This window comes from Triticum aestivum, chromosome 5D, assembly GCF_018294505.1.
Source record: "Triticum aestivum cultivar Chinese Spring chromosome 5D, IWGSC CS RefSeq v2.1, whole genome shotgun sequence".
In the NCBI taxonomy this organism is placed as follows: Eukaryota; Viridiplantae; Streptophyta; class Magnoliopsida; order Poales; family Poaceae; genus Triticum; species Triticum aestivum.
The window spans coordinates 487,402,424-487,419,530 of record NC_057808.1 but is presented as its reverse complement, the minus strand read 5'-3'; the positions used below and the strand labels follow the sequence as shown (position 1 = coordinate 487,419,530).

General features: G+C 44.4%; 4 protein-coding genes across 6 annotated transcripts in view; 2 read left to right on the top strand and 2 right to left on the bottom strand.

The window, feature by feature from the left end:
* Window positions 1-4,608: 4,608 nt before the first annotated feature.
* Window positions 4,609-7,373, top strand: LOC123123066 (reticulon-like protein B8). Of its 2 annotated transcripts, XM_044543495.1 has the most exons (6): window positions 4,609-4,847; window positions 5,805-6,062; window positions 6,140-6,308; window positions 6,398-6,536; window positions 6,690-6,759; window positions 6,894-7,373. In XM_044543495.1, the coding sequence occupies exons 2-6, from the start codon at window positions 5,825-5,827 to the stop codon at window positions 7,055-7,057; spliced, it is 780 nt and encodes a 259-aa protein (XP_044399430.1). In that variant the 5' UTR covers window positions 4,609-4,847; window positions 5,805-5,824; the 3' UTR covers window positions 7,058-7,373. The 2 variants fall into 2 exon arrangements, with proteins under 2 accessions (XP_044399430.1, XP_044399429.1); XM_044543494.1 differs by lacking the exon at window positions 4,609-4,847 and having other exon boundaries at window positions 5,750-6,062.
* Window positions 7,374-7,645: 272 nt separating this feature from the next.
* On the top strand, window positions 7,646-8,658 carry LOC123123067 (leucine-rich repeat extensin-like protein 5). The gene has a single exon (XM_044543496.1). It carries the CDS (start codon window positions 7,752-7,754, stop codon window positions 8,472-8,474), a length of 723 nt encoding a protein of 240 aa, XP_044399431.1. The 5' UTR covers window positions 7,646-7,751; the 3' UTR covers window positions 8,475-8,658.
* Window positions 8,659-9,773: 1,115 nt separating this feature from the next.
* LOC123123065 (ribosome production factor 2 homolog) lies at window positions 9,774-13,420 on the bottom strand. Its single transcript, XM_044543493.1, has 7 exons — window positions 13,210-13,420; window positions 12,390-12,482; window positions 11,598-11,801; window positions 10,864-11,118; window positions 10,545-10,781; window positions 10,309-10,374; window positions 9,774-10,215 (listed from the first exon to the last, which is right to left on the bottom strand). Exons 2-7 carry the CDS (start codon window positions 12,465-12,467, stop codon window positions 10,108-10,110), a joined length of 948 nt encoding a protein of 315 aa, XP_044399428.1. The 5' UTR covers window positions 12,468-12,482; window positions 13,210-13,420; the 3' UTR covers window positions 9,774-10,107.
* Window positions 13,421-13,778: 358 nt separating this feature from the next.
* LOC123123064 (uncharacterized) overlaps window positions 13,779-17,107 on the bottom strand; it is a gene marked incomplete in the record, with an annotated part of 4,015 nt that continues 686 nt past the window's right edge. The window contains 3 exon segments of one of the 2 annotated variants that reach the window (XM_044543491.1): window positions 13,779-14,252; window positions 15,256-15,345; window positions 16,274-17,107. In XM_044543491.1, the coding sequence (XP_044399426.1) occupies window positions 15,272-15,345; window positions 16,274-17,107 (908 nt within the window). 2 annotated transcript variants of the gene reach the window in all.

Here is a 17,107-nt window from a genome sequence, read left to right as displayed (position 1 = left end):
AATGGATTGAGTTTTCCCTTTGAAGTTATCTTATCGGATTGAGTCTTTAAGGATTTGAGAACACTTGATGTATGTCTTGCATGTGCTTATCTGTGGTGACAATGGGATATCACGTGATCTACTTGATGTATGTTTTGGTGATCAACTTGCGGGTTCAGTGACCTTGTGAACTTATGCATAGGGGTTGGCACACGTTTTTGTCTTGATTCTCCGGTAGAAACTTTGGGGCACTCTTTGAAGTTCTTTGTGTTGGTTGAATAGATGAATCTGAGATTGTGTGATGCATATCGTATAATCATACCCACGGATACTTGAGGTGACATTGGAGTATCTAGGTGACATTAGGTTTTTGGTTGATTTGTGTCTTAAGGTTTTATTCTAGTAAGAACTCTATGATAGATCGAACGGAAAGAATAGCTTCGTGTTATTTTACTACGGACTCTTGAATAGATCGATCAGAAAGAATAACTTTGAGGTGGTTTCGTACCCTACCATAATCTCTTCGTTTGTTCTCCGCTATTAGTGACTTTGGAGTGACTCTTTGTTGCATGTTGAGGGATAGTTATATGATCCAATTATGTTATTATTGTTGAGAGAACTTGCACTACTGAAAGTATGAACCCTAGGCCTTGTTTCCTATCATTGCAATACCGTTTACGCTCACTTTTATCATTAGTTACCTTGCTGTTTTTATATTTTTAGATTACAAAAACCTATATCTACCATCCATATTGCACTTGTATCACCATCTCTTCGCCGAACTAGTGCACCTATACAATTTACCATTGTATTGGGTGTGTTGGGGACACAAGAGACTCTTTGTTATTTGGTTGCAGGGTTGCTTGAAAGAGACCATCGTCAACTTACGCCTCCCACGGATTGATAAACCTTAGGTCATCCACTTGAGGGAAATTTGCTACTGTCCTACAAACCTCTGCACTTGGAGGCCCAACAACGTCTACAAGGAGAAGGTTGCGTAGTAGACATCAATTACCTGCGGCGGCGGTGGCGGTGGCGCGCGGTGGCGGAGGAGAAACCCTAACCGCAGCTGCCGGCGTCGGGCGGAGGGGTACGATTGAGAGATGAGTGAGCGAGGGGGGGGGGGCGGGCCGCGTGTTTTGTTTTGCTGTAGCAGTACCACGGGTATAGGGAGCGCGCTACTGCTAAGCCCAATATGAGTAGCGCTTTGTTCTGAAAAAACGCTACTGCTAAGGCTAAGCATGTAAAAAACATCAAAAACATACATTGGTCAGCATTGATCTTTTTGTGTAGAATCTAAATAGTCAACATGGATCCTCACCATACCTGTATAGGCACAGGTGAAGATTCATATTGCAGCCACAAATCCTACACATACAGTTCAATGAAGACCAAGTGCTCGATATAGTTTGAGAAGTAACATATTTAAGGTGGTAAACACCTTGTTCGCTTAGCAGTATGGGACTAAACTTAATTAGTTGCAAGAGGGAATGATACTTAGTAGCAGCGAGTGTTGAAGAAAAACGCTGCTACTAAGTACTTTAGCAGTAGCGCGTCCGGAGAAGGACGCTACTACTATATCTAGCCTGGAGGCAACGCCGTGGCAATTGTAGCAGTGGCGCTCTTTCCACCTAGAGCGCTACTGCTACTGGGCTATTAGTAGCGCGGTCATCTGAAGCTCGCTAGCAGTAGCGCATGTTTTTAAACCTCGCTGCTGCTAAGATTCTGTGTATAAAGTTTTCCCTAGTAGTGAGGAGGCGCTCCTCCCATCTTGCTGATCCTCCACCATGCACTTGGTCGGGGGACGCCGCTCCAGTGGACCCACACACCAACCCCACCATCTCCCCCAGGAGATGTCCAATCGTTGCCAGGTTCGAGGCTGCACTGAGCCAGCTGGTGACATGGTCCGCGGGGCTGGCAATGAGAAGCCATAGTCGCTTTGGTCTCTGAGGTCCCAATCACATTGCGGATCTGGCGAAAGAAGGTCGCAAACGTGACAAACTTCGGGATGCGTCACCACCTGAAGGTAGTGATGATCGAAACGACAAGCTCTGCCACCCGGAGTGAATGCCTCCCGGTGGGCTCCAACTACTACCACTCTTGTGGCTTGAAGAGGAGCACCGAAGTGAAGAAATCGCCCAGAGTAGCGGAGTCGGGACGACACGGGCCAAGCTAAGGGGAAGGAGGCGCCTCCTCTTCTTTCTCCACAAGAGTCCGTCCAATTTCTACATTTTAAGAGTGATAAACATAATCCAATATAAATGTAACTTTCTTCTTCAATGGTAATTTTTTCGATAAAGATGCTTCGGAAAAAACGATCACCAGAAATTGGCATTTATAGACAACACTTATCTCACCACTATAATGCAAGTATGTTCCTCTTGTTGTCAAAGATTTCTTTACAAATGCAAAACTACTTCAATGCTCACAAAGTAGACGCTAACAAACATCCGTACCAAAGTCAACGGGCTTAGAAGAACTTGAAGCTTCCTTTGTCGGCTAGTGGTTACCCTCCTCATCCACTCTCGTTAATTCCCTAAGCACATGTCACTTCTTCTGTAATCTTTTGATGGTTGCCACTTCCCCTCATGTAGCACCTGCTTCACTTTCCTAGTGAAGTTCTCCTCCAAGACATTCTGTGTTGTTTGTCAGTTCAAGGGTCAAACTTGATACGCCACTGCGAAAGAACATCCTGAAATATTATCTATAATGAGTAGTGTATTTGTGAAAGTGACCACAATATAACATGATCCGAGAACCATCAAATCTTACAAAAAAAGCAACGTTGCAGAATAGGGGTATACATTGTTTGTAAGAAAAATAGCGTACCTAATCCAAGAAATTTGATAATCAATTAATGATAACTTTTTGCTTATAGTTTTATAAACTTGACACTTTACAAATAAAGTACACTCTCCCATAGTGTTGTATTTTATAGCAAAATTTAAATATAAGAAATGAAGCTTCATTGTACTTTCTTGCATTACCTATTCTTCCTAGCAAGTAATATCATAAGCACAATAGTGATCACGTAGTAGGAATATGACCATAGAATAATGGGAAAGATATATGTATAATCAAAGTTCATCGAATTCTGGAGTAGCAAGTGTACTGTACAAAATATAGGAAGAAGTACATTTGTTTGAATCCAAAGTGGACTAGAAACAACAGTTCATGGAGATAGATCAAGCATGTCAAACTCAAGTTATCTTAATAATCAGTTACGTCAAATAATTACATTTGGTGATCATTGAGGTTCTTGGTATTGATTTTGTAGACAATTCCAATGGAATACGAACAGTGGACTGGACCATATAGCGTCTTCGGTACCAAAGTACACCGGGAGATGGTTGTGGGCGATATAGTGAAAAGCGGCTTTGTGACTTGGATGTGTCGATGCGCAAAAAACGCGTTTAGTTGGGTTTTGACTTTCTCTTGCGAGAAGCTAGTCATCAAGCCCAATTTAGTGACGCCTTCATGTTGAGGTTAAGCATCTCCCTTGCATCTCTGACATACATGATACCCCTGCTATGCTACTGTTCCCGACATCTCTCGTTCCGCATACACGTTGTAACATATGTTTGATTCTTCTCTCACCCTCCCCTCAATTTGATCATCTCAACACTACCTATCCCGTACCTCTTTTCACCCAGAAGGTGGCCTTTCTCTCAACCACCGGTGAGCATTCAATTCTCGCTCCGGTCGAAGGCACATGAGTGTGTGAACAGGCAATAAGTGAAGTAGTAAACGTTAATATTTGAAGACGGTACAAGTATATGGATCCTATTACACGAACTCGAGTTCGTGCTTAGATGATGGTACTGATAGGACCGTGCCTCTACTCTTTCAACCAATTGAGCTCCCTTGGTAATTAAGCTTAACTCCAGCTCTTGGAAAAATTATGAGTTCTTTTTGCGGGAACAAAAATCACAAGTTGCTTGTACACCTACACTAAACTAGTCATACATAACACGTGTTCCCAACATTTTTTTAGAACACAGTACATACGCAAGCACCTCCGAGAGACTGAGCCGGCATATCATCTTGAAATTTACGAAGTCACCGTAGGCACCTCGTCATCGACGGAGTCTCCTCCCACTGAATGCGCATCGCCGGAAATCCTGAAATAAATCCAGAAATAAATGCGAGCACCAGGACTTGAACTCTGATGGGCTGGGGATACCGCAGTCCCTCTACCATCCAACCACAAGTTGGTTCGCTAACATGTGCTCCCCTGTGATAGCATTGCGATAGCAAACAATGCCTAAACATATGCCTGCAATCCAATTAAATCGTCGTTTTCAAATCAGCGAACGTTTTACTTTTCTTTTTTTTGAACTTGTGGCACAGTTTATTCAAAAACGTTTTACTTGTTTTATTTAGCAGCAAGAGAATCAATGCTGACCAACTGCCAACAATCAAAGGCGATTTGCTCAACGCAGCGAGGCCAATCAAAATATCCTGCGCGGGCCACGCCCGCCCCTCGTGCTCCATGCGGGCGCTTGTTTTACTTTACTTACCCCGACGAACCACGCCCCGTCACGGCGGCATCCCCTTACGCGCGGGCCCGCGAGGAGCACCCCTCCCCCGCGGCCCCACCAGTAAGCGAGCCCCACGCGCGCACAAACCCGTGCACCTCGCAGAGGGGGCGCCCACCCACCAGTCGCCGCAGCTCGGAGACCCCACCCCACGGTCCTCTCCGCCCGTCTAAATAATTCTGCTGCGGCGACTGCGATTCCCCCCAACCCCCCAGACCCACCGCCACCCACCAAAACACGGACTCCTCTCGCTCGCTCGCTCGCCGCCGCCGGCTGCTGCTCCGCGCGGCCGTCGCCGGGCGTGCTTCAGTCAGCTCGCGCCCCTCCTCGGTACGATCTCTCTCCGGCGGCTCTCGAGCTCTATGCGCCCCGACTTTTCCGCAGGCCGTTTTTCGCAGCGGCGATGCGCAATCTGAAGAAGCGGCTTTCCGTTTATAGTTAATTTTTACCCCTTGAAAGCGATAGAGCGGCTTTGCTGGACGGAAAGGCGGGTCGATTTGTTCTTTAGGATAAGAAAAAAAAACTTTAGAGTACCTATACTTAGCCTGGTTAGTTATTTTTTTTTTCTGACTGGATTAGCAGATGGGTTCTGAACATGCTTCTGTTGTGGGTACACAAGAGATGGATGGCCTTCTCTGCCGATTTCGCCCTCGTTCCCTTCGCTTGCTTCGGCAATAAATCCAACGAGTTCTTAGTTTGATCGATGTTTGAACGATATAGTACTGGTTTTTATCTGGTTAGATTCGGTTGAACGGGACGGTTATGTTGTTGTTTGCAGTGATTTTGGTGGTACATAACTGAATGCCGATTTCAATGTTGATCCATAAAGTATATATTTGGACAATAATTGCTCAAAAAGTGTTTGTCAAGTCATATATTATGCCTGAATGGGGTACCCTGGTATACCAGATTGTTCATTTATGATGAAAGCGTTGGTCAGAAATGAATGATGAAAGGCTGGTCCATGAATGAATGCCTATTGATTGTTAAACAGCCATCCGACTCAACTTGCCAGTCAGCCTGAGAGAGAGAGTCCTAGCAAACAGTAATAACATAAGCATGTACTACACGCTTTAGGCCGAAAGGTTGAATGTATACTTCTAAACTTCCAGTAAATAAAGTATGTCAAAGCAAAGTGCATTGGCCCAATTTCTTATATCAGACTAAATATTCTACTTTATCATGTTTTTTCTGCCCTGCTTCCCTGTATATGCTCTTGGTCTGCCCTATACATGTCTTGGATATCAATGGATATCATATTGTTTGACATACCACCCTACTCCACAGTGAGCTCGAAATACCTCAAGATGTCGGAGCATTCTGAGAGCAAGGCTGAAAAGCTCATGGGCAACATCATGGATACTATTGCTGACAGGCTCCCCAAGCAGAAGTCTGACAATATCATGAGCAACATCATGGATACCATTTCTGACAAGCTCCCTAAGCAGAGGTCTGGCCGTTTCGATCCAGGCTCAGTCGCTGATGTGAAGAACAAGATGTTTGGTCGTCAGAGGTCCCTCCATGGAGTTTTGGGTGGCGGAAAGTGTACGTCATCTGCTCATGTATTTACTTGCGTTTTCTTCTTGTGGGCATTTCTGAGGCTTTTCTTTTTATCATTGTAGCTGCTGATGTGTTGTTATGGAGGAACAAGAAGATATCTTCCAGTGTTTTGGGTCTCGCAACAGCTATCTGGGTTTTCTTCGAGTGGCTTGATTACCACTTCTTGACAATCATTTCATTTGCCCTTGTTATTGGAATGGTGGTTCAGTTTGTTTGGTCCAACTTCTCAAGGTATGGAATTTTTGAAGTGTATGCACAGTGTGCGTCCTTTTCAGCAACATAGCAATAATAATAATAGAAAATGCCTTTTCTACACGTAGGTCTTCTGAAATACCCCGGGTTAAGTTGCCAGAGGACCTGTTTGTGAACATTGCTGTTGCCATCGGTGCCCAAGTAAACAAGTTCCTTGGTTTCCTTCAAGATGTGTCTTGTGAAAGAAACTTGAAGCATTTTGTATTGGTACGTAGAGCTTTACTGTGTTCTTTTTGTATTCCGTCATTGTGATCATTACGTCAAATAGGAAAGTATAAAGAAAATCATTCCTGTATGTGGAAATACTGTGTTTGTTCATCATCAGGAAGTGTTTTGATGTCACGCAATGTTTTATTTCAGGCAATTGTTGGATTGTGGGCTGCTTCTGTAGCTGGGAGCTGGTTCAACTTCCTGACTGTCATTTACATTGGTAAGACCGTAAGAAGCTGTGGCCTCTCATTTCTCTGACATTTTTTGCCACCAAGAAATAACATACTGTTCCTGTTTCGCGAATGCATGTATTAACTTGTATTAATGAAAGCATTTTCTGATCACCTGGAACAGGGTTTGTCTGCGCGCACACGCTCCCTGTGCTGTACGAGAAGTACGAGGACCAGGTCGACGACTTCCTCTACAGCATCCTGGGCCTGCTCCGAGAGCAGTACCAGAAACTCGACAGCGGCGTCCTGAGCAGGATACCCTCCAAGAGGAACAAGAAGAGCGAGTAGATTGATTAGATCAGATGGACACTCATGATTTATCGAGTGAAATCCCAGCTATTATTTATTCTGCCTAGTTTGTGTGCTGCAGACCTGTAGTGTGTCTCAACTGTCATGTGAGAGAATGTGTGCTCAAGTGCTTCCTGAACGGAACGCTGGTTTAAATTCAACCGCGACGCATGCGTCTGTTGTCCCATTTATTATTAGTGGGATGCTGCTCAACAAACTGGTGAGACCAGAAGTTGTATGCATATATTGGAAATTGAGCTGAAATCCGCTGTGCTTTGTCAAAAACCATGTTCCCGCGAGGAACCAGGATTCTTCACTAACATGTCCAAATTTGAGATTGTGATTTTATTTTTCTGTGATTACGATCCACATTCATGCTGTTCGTGCCCAAATTTCTTGCATTCTGTCGAAAATCTGGTCAAAGGGTGCAGATTACACACCAGATTTGGGAGTCAGAAGCAAGTTGTTAGTTTTCAGGTGGTGTTGCGGTTGCACGCCTCCGGCATGCACCTTGAGCTACTGAAAAAAACCATGAGATGATTGATAAAATCGGAGTGCAGGGCAGCTCACCATGATCCAACCGACCCCCAGCTCCAAGCTACGAGCTAGCTCGCTATAAAATCTGTACTGCCTCGTCTCCCACTCACCACCTCGCCGGCAAGAACAGCCAAGGAGCCAGAGAGCAGAGCGAGCCATGGAGCAGAGCAAGCCGTCCGTCTTCCTCGGCCTCCTCGTGCTCCTGGCCTGCGCCGGGTCGGGGCACGGCATGCGCCTCCTCCACGACATCGACGACAACGTCGGCGACGAGGAGTACGCCCGGGAGTTCGCGTTCGGCTCCATGGCGGCCGCGGAGACCGAGACCGCGCCGCAGGGCGCGTCCTTGGACGACTACGAGGACGAGATCAGCCGGGTGGAGTTCGAGCCGGGGCGCGGCGCGTCCTACGACGCCACGGTCGCCGCAGCCGCGCCCGGGCCTGCCCCGGGGCCAGCGACGGCGGGGAGCGACGCGGCCGCCGCAAGGACAGGCGCCAGCAGCATGAAGTGGTGGCTGCCGCCGTCCACGATGCCGTCCTTCCCGCTGTTCCCGAACCCCGGCGGCATGCCCGGGATGCCGATTCCTGCCATGCCCGTGCCTTTGCCCGCCCTCCCCGGGATGCCCGCCATGCCCATGCCGGGGGGCATGCCACTCCCTATGCCAGGAGGCATCCCGGGCGGCGGCATGCCTATGCCTATGCCAGGAGGCATCCCAGGGGGCGGCATGCCGTTCAACTTCAAGCCGGAGGGATGGGGCGGGGGCGCCGGCGCGGTGCCATCGCCGCCCAGCCGTGCGCAGCCGACGCCTCCTGCCGCCAGCGCGAGCGACGGCGCCACCGACAGCAGCGGCGACAACCCCAACCCCAACGGGGCCATCCACTGACAAGCAAGGAAGGAGAAACAGTGGCATCAATTACCTGACCTAGGTGCCACGGCCTAGAGTATAAGCCCAGAATCTTTTTACTAGTAGTAGTTGTTACTAGCACCAGCACTGCTGCACTGCCATTGCTCTAAAAATTGCTCCAAACAGAAGCAGCAAAATTCCAAATGATGAACAATTATTTCTATGCGCCGTGTTATTGGCATGGCACGACCGCCTCCTAGAGAGTCTACTCTAGGCAGATCATTTTGCCTTTGCCTAAGTGGAACACCATCCATGGATCTCAAAAGTGTCCACATATCAGCTGTAGAGATCGTCACGAATCGAAGTGTTCTCCTTATCACTGACCCAACGACTCGCAAACTCTTCACAATCAGTACCCAAAATTCATGATGCACACGAAACAACCCAGACTGCTCAGTAACAAATATAAGATGTCCCTCAAAACAAAAACAAAAAAGCCACCACAACTGAGTCACAGCACATCACAGTAACAAAACAATTGTCAATACACCAACAGCACCACATTCCAGTATATGAGCGCTTGTGTCTGTACTGATGTTAAAAAAAAAACCCGTTCTCAGTTCGCACAATTCAATATTCCAGTAGCTACGATTCGAGATCCAGGTCTCCCCGAGATATTCTACTCCGCTCTTACAAGTTTTGGTGTGTTTGTTCACTCATCTCATTTCAGTCTGTATGCAGTTCATACTAGAACGTTCAAAACATCTTATATTTATGAACGAAGGGAGTACTACACAAAAATGTATATCCTAAACCTCACTAATCTCCCCTCTTTACTTTCAATGTATATAAATTCAATTCTATAGGATTAGTCCGTAGGTGCATCAAAACTCTTCCGCTCATCGGACCATCTCCTTTTCTAGTTCAGCACAAGCCAAATGTGTTTTGGTGCTCGAGCTCCATGGAGCACTTTAAAAGAGAAAACAAAAGAAATGTTTCAAAGCTCAAAACATTCTAAGAATACATTGACACGTGAGCTACACAAAATTTCATACGGATGTATATACTAAATATATGCAAAATTTCGTTAAAAAACACATTGACACATGAGCTACACAAAAAAATGATAAATTGGTGATTTTGAAAGAGTGAACAATGTGTTTACTGTTTATACTAATAGAACAAATATTTTCACTTTTTTTGTAGCTCACGTGAACCCAAGCACTAAAACACCGGACAAGCTGCATATTCACAGGGGCTACAGGATTAAAAAAAACATATGCATAAAAGAAAAGACAACAAAAAAATGCAGGATATACAGATTCAGAAAGAAAAAAATGGCCATAGTAACCAGACTTAAACCATGTCATCTCAACAATCATCTCGGGTCAGCTAATATCAAGGACTAACAACAATACTAAAACAAAATACTCGTAACACACATTGCTCCAAAAATTTCGCACTAATAATGTCTGAATAGATAAGCTGCCTCAATACAGATGCAGAAGTCTGTAGGCAGGTTTTACGACCTAAAAAGACGGTACCGCACTATTTACAGCTCAACCTAACAAGTTGGTCACCAGTTGGCTTAACACAGCTGCTGCGATCATCAGGTGCACCAAAAATCCTTAAAAAGGACCAGTTACCAAGAATGAGTAGCCTTCTGCGTTATTCACTCGGGGTTGACCTTTTGCTTCTTCGAGTGCTCCTTGTTTTTCTTGGCTTCGCGGCGCTCCCGCTTCAGGCCCTTTATGTCGCTTGTTAAGGTCAATTTCGAAACCTTTCGGTCAGAAAACCATGAATCGGATTAGTGTGGCAAATAGGTTATATTTAAGCTTCACAGCTGCTAGTGAAACAGTTCCGAGACACAAACCTCCTGGTCTGGAATGTAGATCCTGCCCTCCTTGCCATCAATTGGATTATTCGTCACATTTTTCACCTGCAAATGTGTTAAATGTAGTTCTGAATTCATACTGGCATACAAGTCATTGGTGTCAAAATTAGGGCAGGAAGTATAGTTGTTTATGGCTAATGGCGCCATTTTGCAACCTAACCACAGCAGGATAACAATATCCGATGAACAAAAGACAGCTGTTCCATTGGATTTACCTTCTTAGCATGACCAGGAGCCTTCATAGCTTCCTTCTGTAAACTTTCAGACGGACGTTGGTGCCGCCTAACTACCAGGTCCATTGAAGGCCCAACTTCAACCAGCTCCATTCTAGGAATAGATGTGCCTGATCTTTTTAGGCGGAGAGCACAGTGCATCATGTAGACAGTAGTAGGGGGAATTGCTGTGCACACGAATATCCGATCTACACCAGCGAGGTTCAGGTTCTCTACCACCTATACCAACAATAAGTTACGGAATTAAAGCTCAAGTGATTCTCTATGCCCTACGTTCCAACTTGTCTATAAAGATGCACACCTCTCCCTTGAAATGATCAAGCAGCATTTCCTTCAAATGCTTCAGCTCATCGACACTCTCAAAGTGCTCCCCAATGAAGGCAAAGAAAGGCTTTGTCCCAAGTTTAGGCGCCAACTTTTTATCATATGCATAGGATTCTATGGATTCTATGGATTTGTAGTTCTCAACTCCTACTTCAACAAGGTCGTATATGTGGTGATCGTAAGTCCTTCCCAGAACAAGATTGTTGGGCCTCTCCTTTGAGTGAGAACCATACTGCAAAAACATAAATAGTTGCAGTTAAAAATAATAGAGAATAATATTCTCTACATTTAATATACAAAGAACAATGAAAAGGTTCACTATAACAGACATGGAAAAGGTTTCAGATAATTTCCATACGGGTGCTCAGAAAGTCATTGCCTAGGTCACTAAGGGCCAGTTCTTTTGGTGGCTTCTAGAATAAGCTGCAATAAGCTGCCCCTACCTAGCTTATTCTAGAAGCCCAAACAAATTTATTTTTTTAGAAGCGTAGTAGTTAAGACTTGACTAGTAGGCTTCTAAAAAGAAAATTTTGGTTGGGCTTCTAGAATAAGCTGGGTAGGGGGCAGCTTATTCTGGAAGCCCAAAAAAGCTAGCAAAAGAACTGGCCCTAAATCTACTTCTGAGAACATCATCAGTTTAGTATCTTTTTTCTCAAGGGAATAACAAGTCCCATTCTCACCACATACACAATGGGAACTGATATAACTTACCACTAAGAGGCTGCAGTCAGATTTAAGGGAGAAGAACTCCAGTGAAGTTTCACCCCCACTCTCAAATGGCCTGATGTTGTCGTTCTTCTTGGTGTACTTTACAGCATGATCACGCTTCAGGTGAAAAAAATCTGCCAGCACATCGTTCAAAACTGCGCTAGTCTTTGTACCATGGAGAATAAGCATCTTCTTGCCATTCTCAACCTGGAACAAGCATTAGAGCAACAGTCATGATAGAGGAATCGAAAAGAAACACATACATACTGTTTCTAGTTTCTTGTCATGGAAGATTATAAAGCAGCAGAGCCTTCCAATAGTAACTAATGTCAAGATTTGCAAGTGGTTATCTGCACAAAGCATATAATATGTGCCAGAAAATCTGGTTATGGGAATTGAAAAGAAACACATACATACTATTTCTAGTTTCTTGTCATGGAAGATTATAAAGCAGCAGAGCCTTCCAATAGCAACTAATGTTTAGATTTGCAAGTGGTTATCTGCACAAAGCATATAACATGTGCCAGAAAATCTGGCCAAACCTTTTGCGTGTAACTCGGCCCCAAAGTACACTGATGCAGCACACTAGTTGAAACTAATTTGGGAAATTGCTGGAAGATACCAGTTTTCGCTTGGCCACGGACACACAAGATAATGATGATTTACTCTTATTGTAGGGGTGCCGCGTTTATAATAATTCAGCGGAGACGGTGTGTTTCTGGTACTGCAAATTAAACTGAAGGAAATTTTGCAACAGCTGAAACAGAAAAAGGGTCAAAGAGAAAGAAAGCTTACAAGCTTGGGTGCGTGCTTGAGGAGCTCGCGCTTGGCGCGCATGTTCCTGGGAACCCTGATCGCCACCATCTTGCTCATCTGACGGCCCAACAGCTGAAAAAAGCATTTCAAGGAAGAGAAACAAGTTGCTTTTAAACCATCCATCCATGTCAGATGTAATAAATTAGCGTGTAGTAGATGATAGATGATGACACAGAACGCTGCTGAATCTTGGCGAGGAACTAATCAAAGAAGCTGTACTACTAGTAAGGAAATTATGTCTTACTCCCTCCGTCACAAAATAAGTGACTCAACTTTGTACTAGCTTTAGTACAAAGTTAGTACAAAGTTGAGTCACTTATTTTGGGACGGAGGGAGAACATGTCTGTGATAACAAGTGTGAATCTGAGCATGCCTGGATTTCTTAAAAAAGTTGCAGAACGAAGCATGCATAATAATAACAACAAACAAGCCCACCAATAATATTTCAAACAGATGCCAAAATATTATGCTATGAATGCTTCCATCCATGGCAAGCTCCAGGATGGATGGTAGAGAGTAAAATACAGTGGCTGAACCTTCCACAGGAAAGCAACAGCGTCCACGGACATGGCATAAAAGAAACTCGCAATAGATAGAATTCTGAATGCATCTTATCTTATTTCATAATAACACGAAGATATTACAGAATAAAACAGTGCAAGCACGGTGTTGTTTCTACATCATCAATTTTCCAGGTGCAGTTGCGGCTCTGCTTTTTTATGGCAGTAGCACTGGCTATTGCAGGAAGACGATACCCATGGAGTTAAGGTAAAAGGGGGAGCACAGATGAGGAACAAACCAAGCGAAAATCGCGGCGGTCTCGCTCTCCGGTTTGCCGCGGCGGCGGCGGCGGCGGCGGCGTGTGGAAGATGCCGGTCTCGGAAGACGACGGTTGGCGGCGAGGGCTCTCACGGTCTCACCTCCCACATAACCCTAGCCGGATGGGCCTTCTGCGCCGTGCGCGCATGGGCCGGCCTATACTCTTTTCACCCGTTTTTTTTTTGTTTCTTCATCTTTTCTATTTATTATTCTTTCTTTTTCTCAAAACAAATTTATTATTCTTTCTTCTGCTCAATTTTTTTATTCTTTCTTTTTCACCTTTTTTTTCGTTTTTTACTTTTCCCCAAAATTTCTCCGTGTTACTCCGTTTATGTTTTTTATATACATAAACATTTGTTACTCACGCATGAATATTTTTCAAAACGCATGGACTTTCTTTTCTAACACGTGAATATCTTTTTGTGGACATGAGCTTTTTAAAAATATACATTCACATTTAAAAAAATGCATGAGCTTTTAAAAACATATGAACATTCTTTTACATATACGGACGTTTTCCATCGAGGTATCTTTGGCGGATGCTTCGTCTTTCACAAGTCAATCAATTCAACATTTTGGTACCAGTAGCAGAAATCCGAGAATGAAATCTCCACACTGCATACAAGGCGTAATGAGAATGAAACCGGGGGCAATAATCACATAGCCGATGCTACTGAATGAGTATTTACTAGCCTAACCAAGTCGCTGCTTGTCATCATGCCAGTTGGATGATGCCTACAAGTAATTTGGAACGGAGGGTACCAAACTGGACAGATAAACCCTACTCCCTCTGATCCAAAATAAGTGTCGCGGTTTTGAACTGGGTTTAGTTCAAAACTGCGACACTTTTTATGGATTGGAGGTAGTACAAATCTTTTTATTTTACCAGGGGATAAATCCGACAAATCTACTTCGCAGTTGACCAGAACACGCTCCGTAGAAGATCAACTTCCGCACCGACAGAACCTGCGCCGGTAAAGTCACTCTGCAGCTGGTCAGCAACCCGAATGAGAGCTCAGATAACTGGGAAACAGTCACTTGTCAAATAAAATTTGTACCACTGGTTGATGATACAAAAGCCATTAAAGTTATACAACCCCACAAAGTTTTGTATTGCTAAACATGAACATCAAATTCATCACTGCCGAACCTATGTCGAACCTCCAAAGTGGAATCAAACCGGCAGCAAAATCAGAAAAAGTTCAAAACAGGAAAAAATAAACTTTGCTTCATGGGCATATGAGGGGTTCATTGAGTTGAAAGCAGATGCATCTGCCTTCTGGCTCAAAGGCACGTGTTCTAGAAATGTATAAGAAATAGTCGTTTACTAATTCACGAGTTTAGATCAACCAAATCCATGTAGTTAGAAGCCTTGAGCAAGGGATTATACATCCTATTATAAAGACACTTCTCCTTCGGGCCAAAATGGACACTGCTTTTCTGAACTCACTACAGCATTAAGCTATGACAGCTGCCAAAAGGTCCTCTGGAAGGCGAAATTGACTCTGAAATGCCGGTTCTTCATTTGGCTTGCCCCTTCAGCAACGCTGTTGGACTGCCAACAGGCAACAGCCTCGAGCACCACTACCTCAAAATCTGGGCACATGTCCTCTACTGTCGCAGCATTAGGAGATAGCCGAGCATTTTTCTGTGTGATGCCCCTAGATCTGCCAGATTTGGCTGAGCAATCCTCACTGGGCTGGCCATTGCAGCAAGACTGTGATCTCGTGACACTATGCAGCAGTGGTGGCTATCAAGGAAGAAGCAGGAATACAAGGACCAGCACAGGAATTTATGTGTGGAGCAAGACAAACAGCAGCGCTTTCTAAGGCGAGAGTACCAAGATCAAAGTGGAGGCAGAGAGATGGCGGCCTACTTTCAACAATAGGTTGCGTGAACCGCAGTGAGAATCCTCACTTGTAATTTGGTTATTCACAAATGGTCGTAAAGGGGGCATTTCGTAACAAAAACAAAAGGTACCAGTTATGATCCCTCAACTGAAAATACAAAGATAAGCTTACATTACCTGCTCAACCAATGTATCACAATGCAGTCACCTTATGCATTGCATTACACAGAAGTTTGGCTTCATCAGGTCCACCACCAATGCCCATGTCTACAAGCATAAGCCAAAGAACCAAAGATACGATGGGATAACAACGAGATATTTAGATAAGCCAAAACTGAGAGGGGAAAAACGCATGTTTCAACATTGGAATAGATAAACAAAAGCACATCTACTGCTTTGCATAGAATATTTCTGAGGATGGTATATACACTCAGTAAAATGGAATGGCATGCACATAATATTAGCTGATCCGAATGAAGAAGTGATCTAGAATTATTTCCGTGTTATCTGAAGTAGATAAAATATAATATATTCAAAACAATAAATTTTAAGAACAAAGAAATAATGACAATTCATATTTGAATAACTCTAGCTTGAAAAGATAAAACAAACTCAATTCATTTATCCTCTGGTACAAGTAGACTCTGACACTTGCGAGTCTTCAACAAGTGATAAAAATGAACTATTATCTCGTACAGATCAAATCAAGCCTTTATTATGGATTTAAGTTAGCAAGATTAAAATAAATAAACATTGGGTCAAAGGATGTAACTAGTTTTAAGCCATTAAATGTATATTGAGCTACCATTTGGACATTTCAGCTTTCCAATTTCCAGCTGTTTTCCATCTCAATGCGGTAAACACAATCACTGGCATTATACGTCTTTTGCATAACACAATAGAAAGGTAGCAGTGAAATTTAGCTTTGTTTTATCTTTACATTCATGGTTTTAATCTATATTTTTTTTCCATCTAATAAACTTACATAAGATGCTTGCTACCTCTGACTTCAATCACAGAGTTTGAAAATCATAAAAGTAATATCATAAGCAGCATGGCAATATGTTCAATAGCACATTTAGCGGCAAAAGGAACTATTGACACATATTTAATTTATATTATTATTAGTCTAATAACACCAAAGGGTGTGAAAAGCTTTCCATCAATCAATTGTAGAAAAGTACTTGGTTATTACCTGCAGTATAAACACTTGTGAATGGATGAACCAAGAAGTAAGATGCCTGTATGGGGGGCTTGCTGAACTTCAATGACTCAAGCTGGACAATGAAAATACTGAATACTGTCCTTAGGAACACCACATTATTGACCTCGCAATACCCCAGCATCATTGGACTCATTCCCCTCTTGTCCAGGGAAAGAAGCTGATCCAATTCAATAGTTTTCCCCAGCACCCATGAAACAACACCGTCACGGTCGATCTCCCTTTTCCACAACTGGATGTTGAAGTCCAACAGCTCAAGGATGCCAAGCCCGCCACCGTCCACGGGCATAGCCCGGAAGGAGCGGCTGCCATCGCTGCACTTATCCAGTGGCAGCGGTATCGCAGCTAGGCGTTGTGTGCCCAAATCAAACTGAAGGATGGCAGCGGTATCCCCATTTAGCGACCAGTAGAGGGAATTCCCAACCAGGGTACTGGAGACACGCATAGAAACCGTGGTGCGAACGTTGCTCGGCGAATCCACGGATACCCAAATTGGATCACCCCATTTGCTGGTCTCCGACGAGTAAACGCAGGCGAACAGCCGCTTGTTTGGCCTGTCGATGCCTGCCAAGACCACCTGGAACCGGAATGGGCGGTCGTCGAGGATCCCGGCGGTGCGAAGAACCGCGCCGTTTAAGATCTCGACGACCTGGCGCTCGTCGATCACCGGAGGGACGACGAAGCGGTGCTGGTCGCCGGTGACGGGGTCCCACACCAGGACCTCGATCTCGGCACTCCCCGCGTCGACGAGGAGCACGAGGCCGTCGCGGCAGCCGAGGATCGTGCGGCCGTCGCCGTTGCGGAAGT

Bases quoted from the DNA above. Each gene is read 5' to 3' on its own strand.
- LOC123123066 (XM_044543494.1), top strand. From the start codon at position 5,750: ATGTCTTGGATATCAATGGATATCATATTGTTTGACATACCACCCTAC. The intron at 6,063-6,139 runs GTACGTCATCTG...TTATCATTGTAG, and splicing joins AGTTTTGGGTGGCGGAAAGT to CTGCTGATGTGTTGTTATGG. The intron at 6,760-6,893 runs GTAAGACCGTAA...CACCTGGAACAG, and splicing joins CCTGACTGTCATTTACATTG to GGTTTGTCTGCGCGCACACG.
- LOC123123067 (XM_044543496.1), top strand. From the start codon at position 7,752: ATGGAGCAGAGCAAGCCGTCCGTCTTCCTCGGCCTCCTCGTGCTCCTG.
- LOC123123065 (XM_044543493.1), bottom strand. From the start codon at position 12,467: ATGAGCAAGATGGTGGCGATCAGGGTTCCCAGGAACATGCGCGCCAAG. The intron at 11,802-12,389 runs GTAAGCTTTCTT...TGCTTGTTCCAG, and splicing joins TCAAGCACGCACCCAAGCTT to GTTGAGAATGGCAAGAAGAT. The intron at 10,375-10,544 runs GTAAATCCAATG...ACACATTTGCAG, and splicing joins CTCCTGGTCATGCTAAGAAG to GTGAAAAATGTGACGAATAA.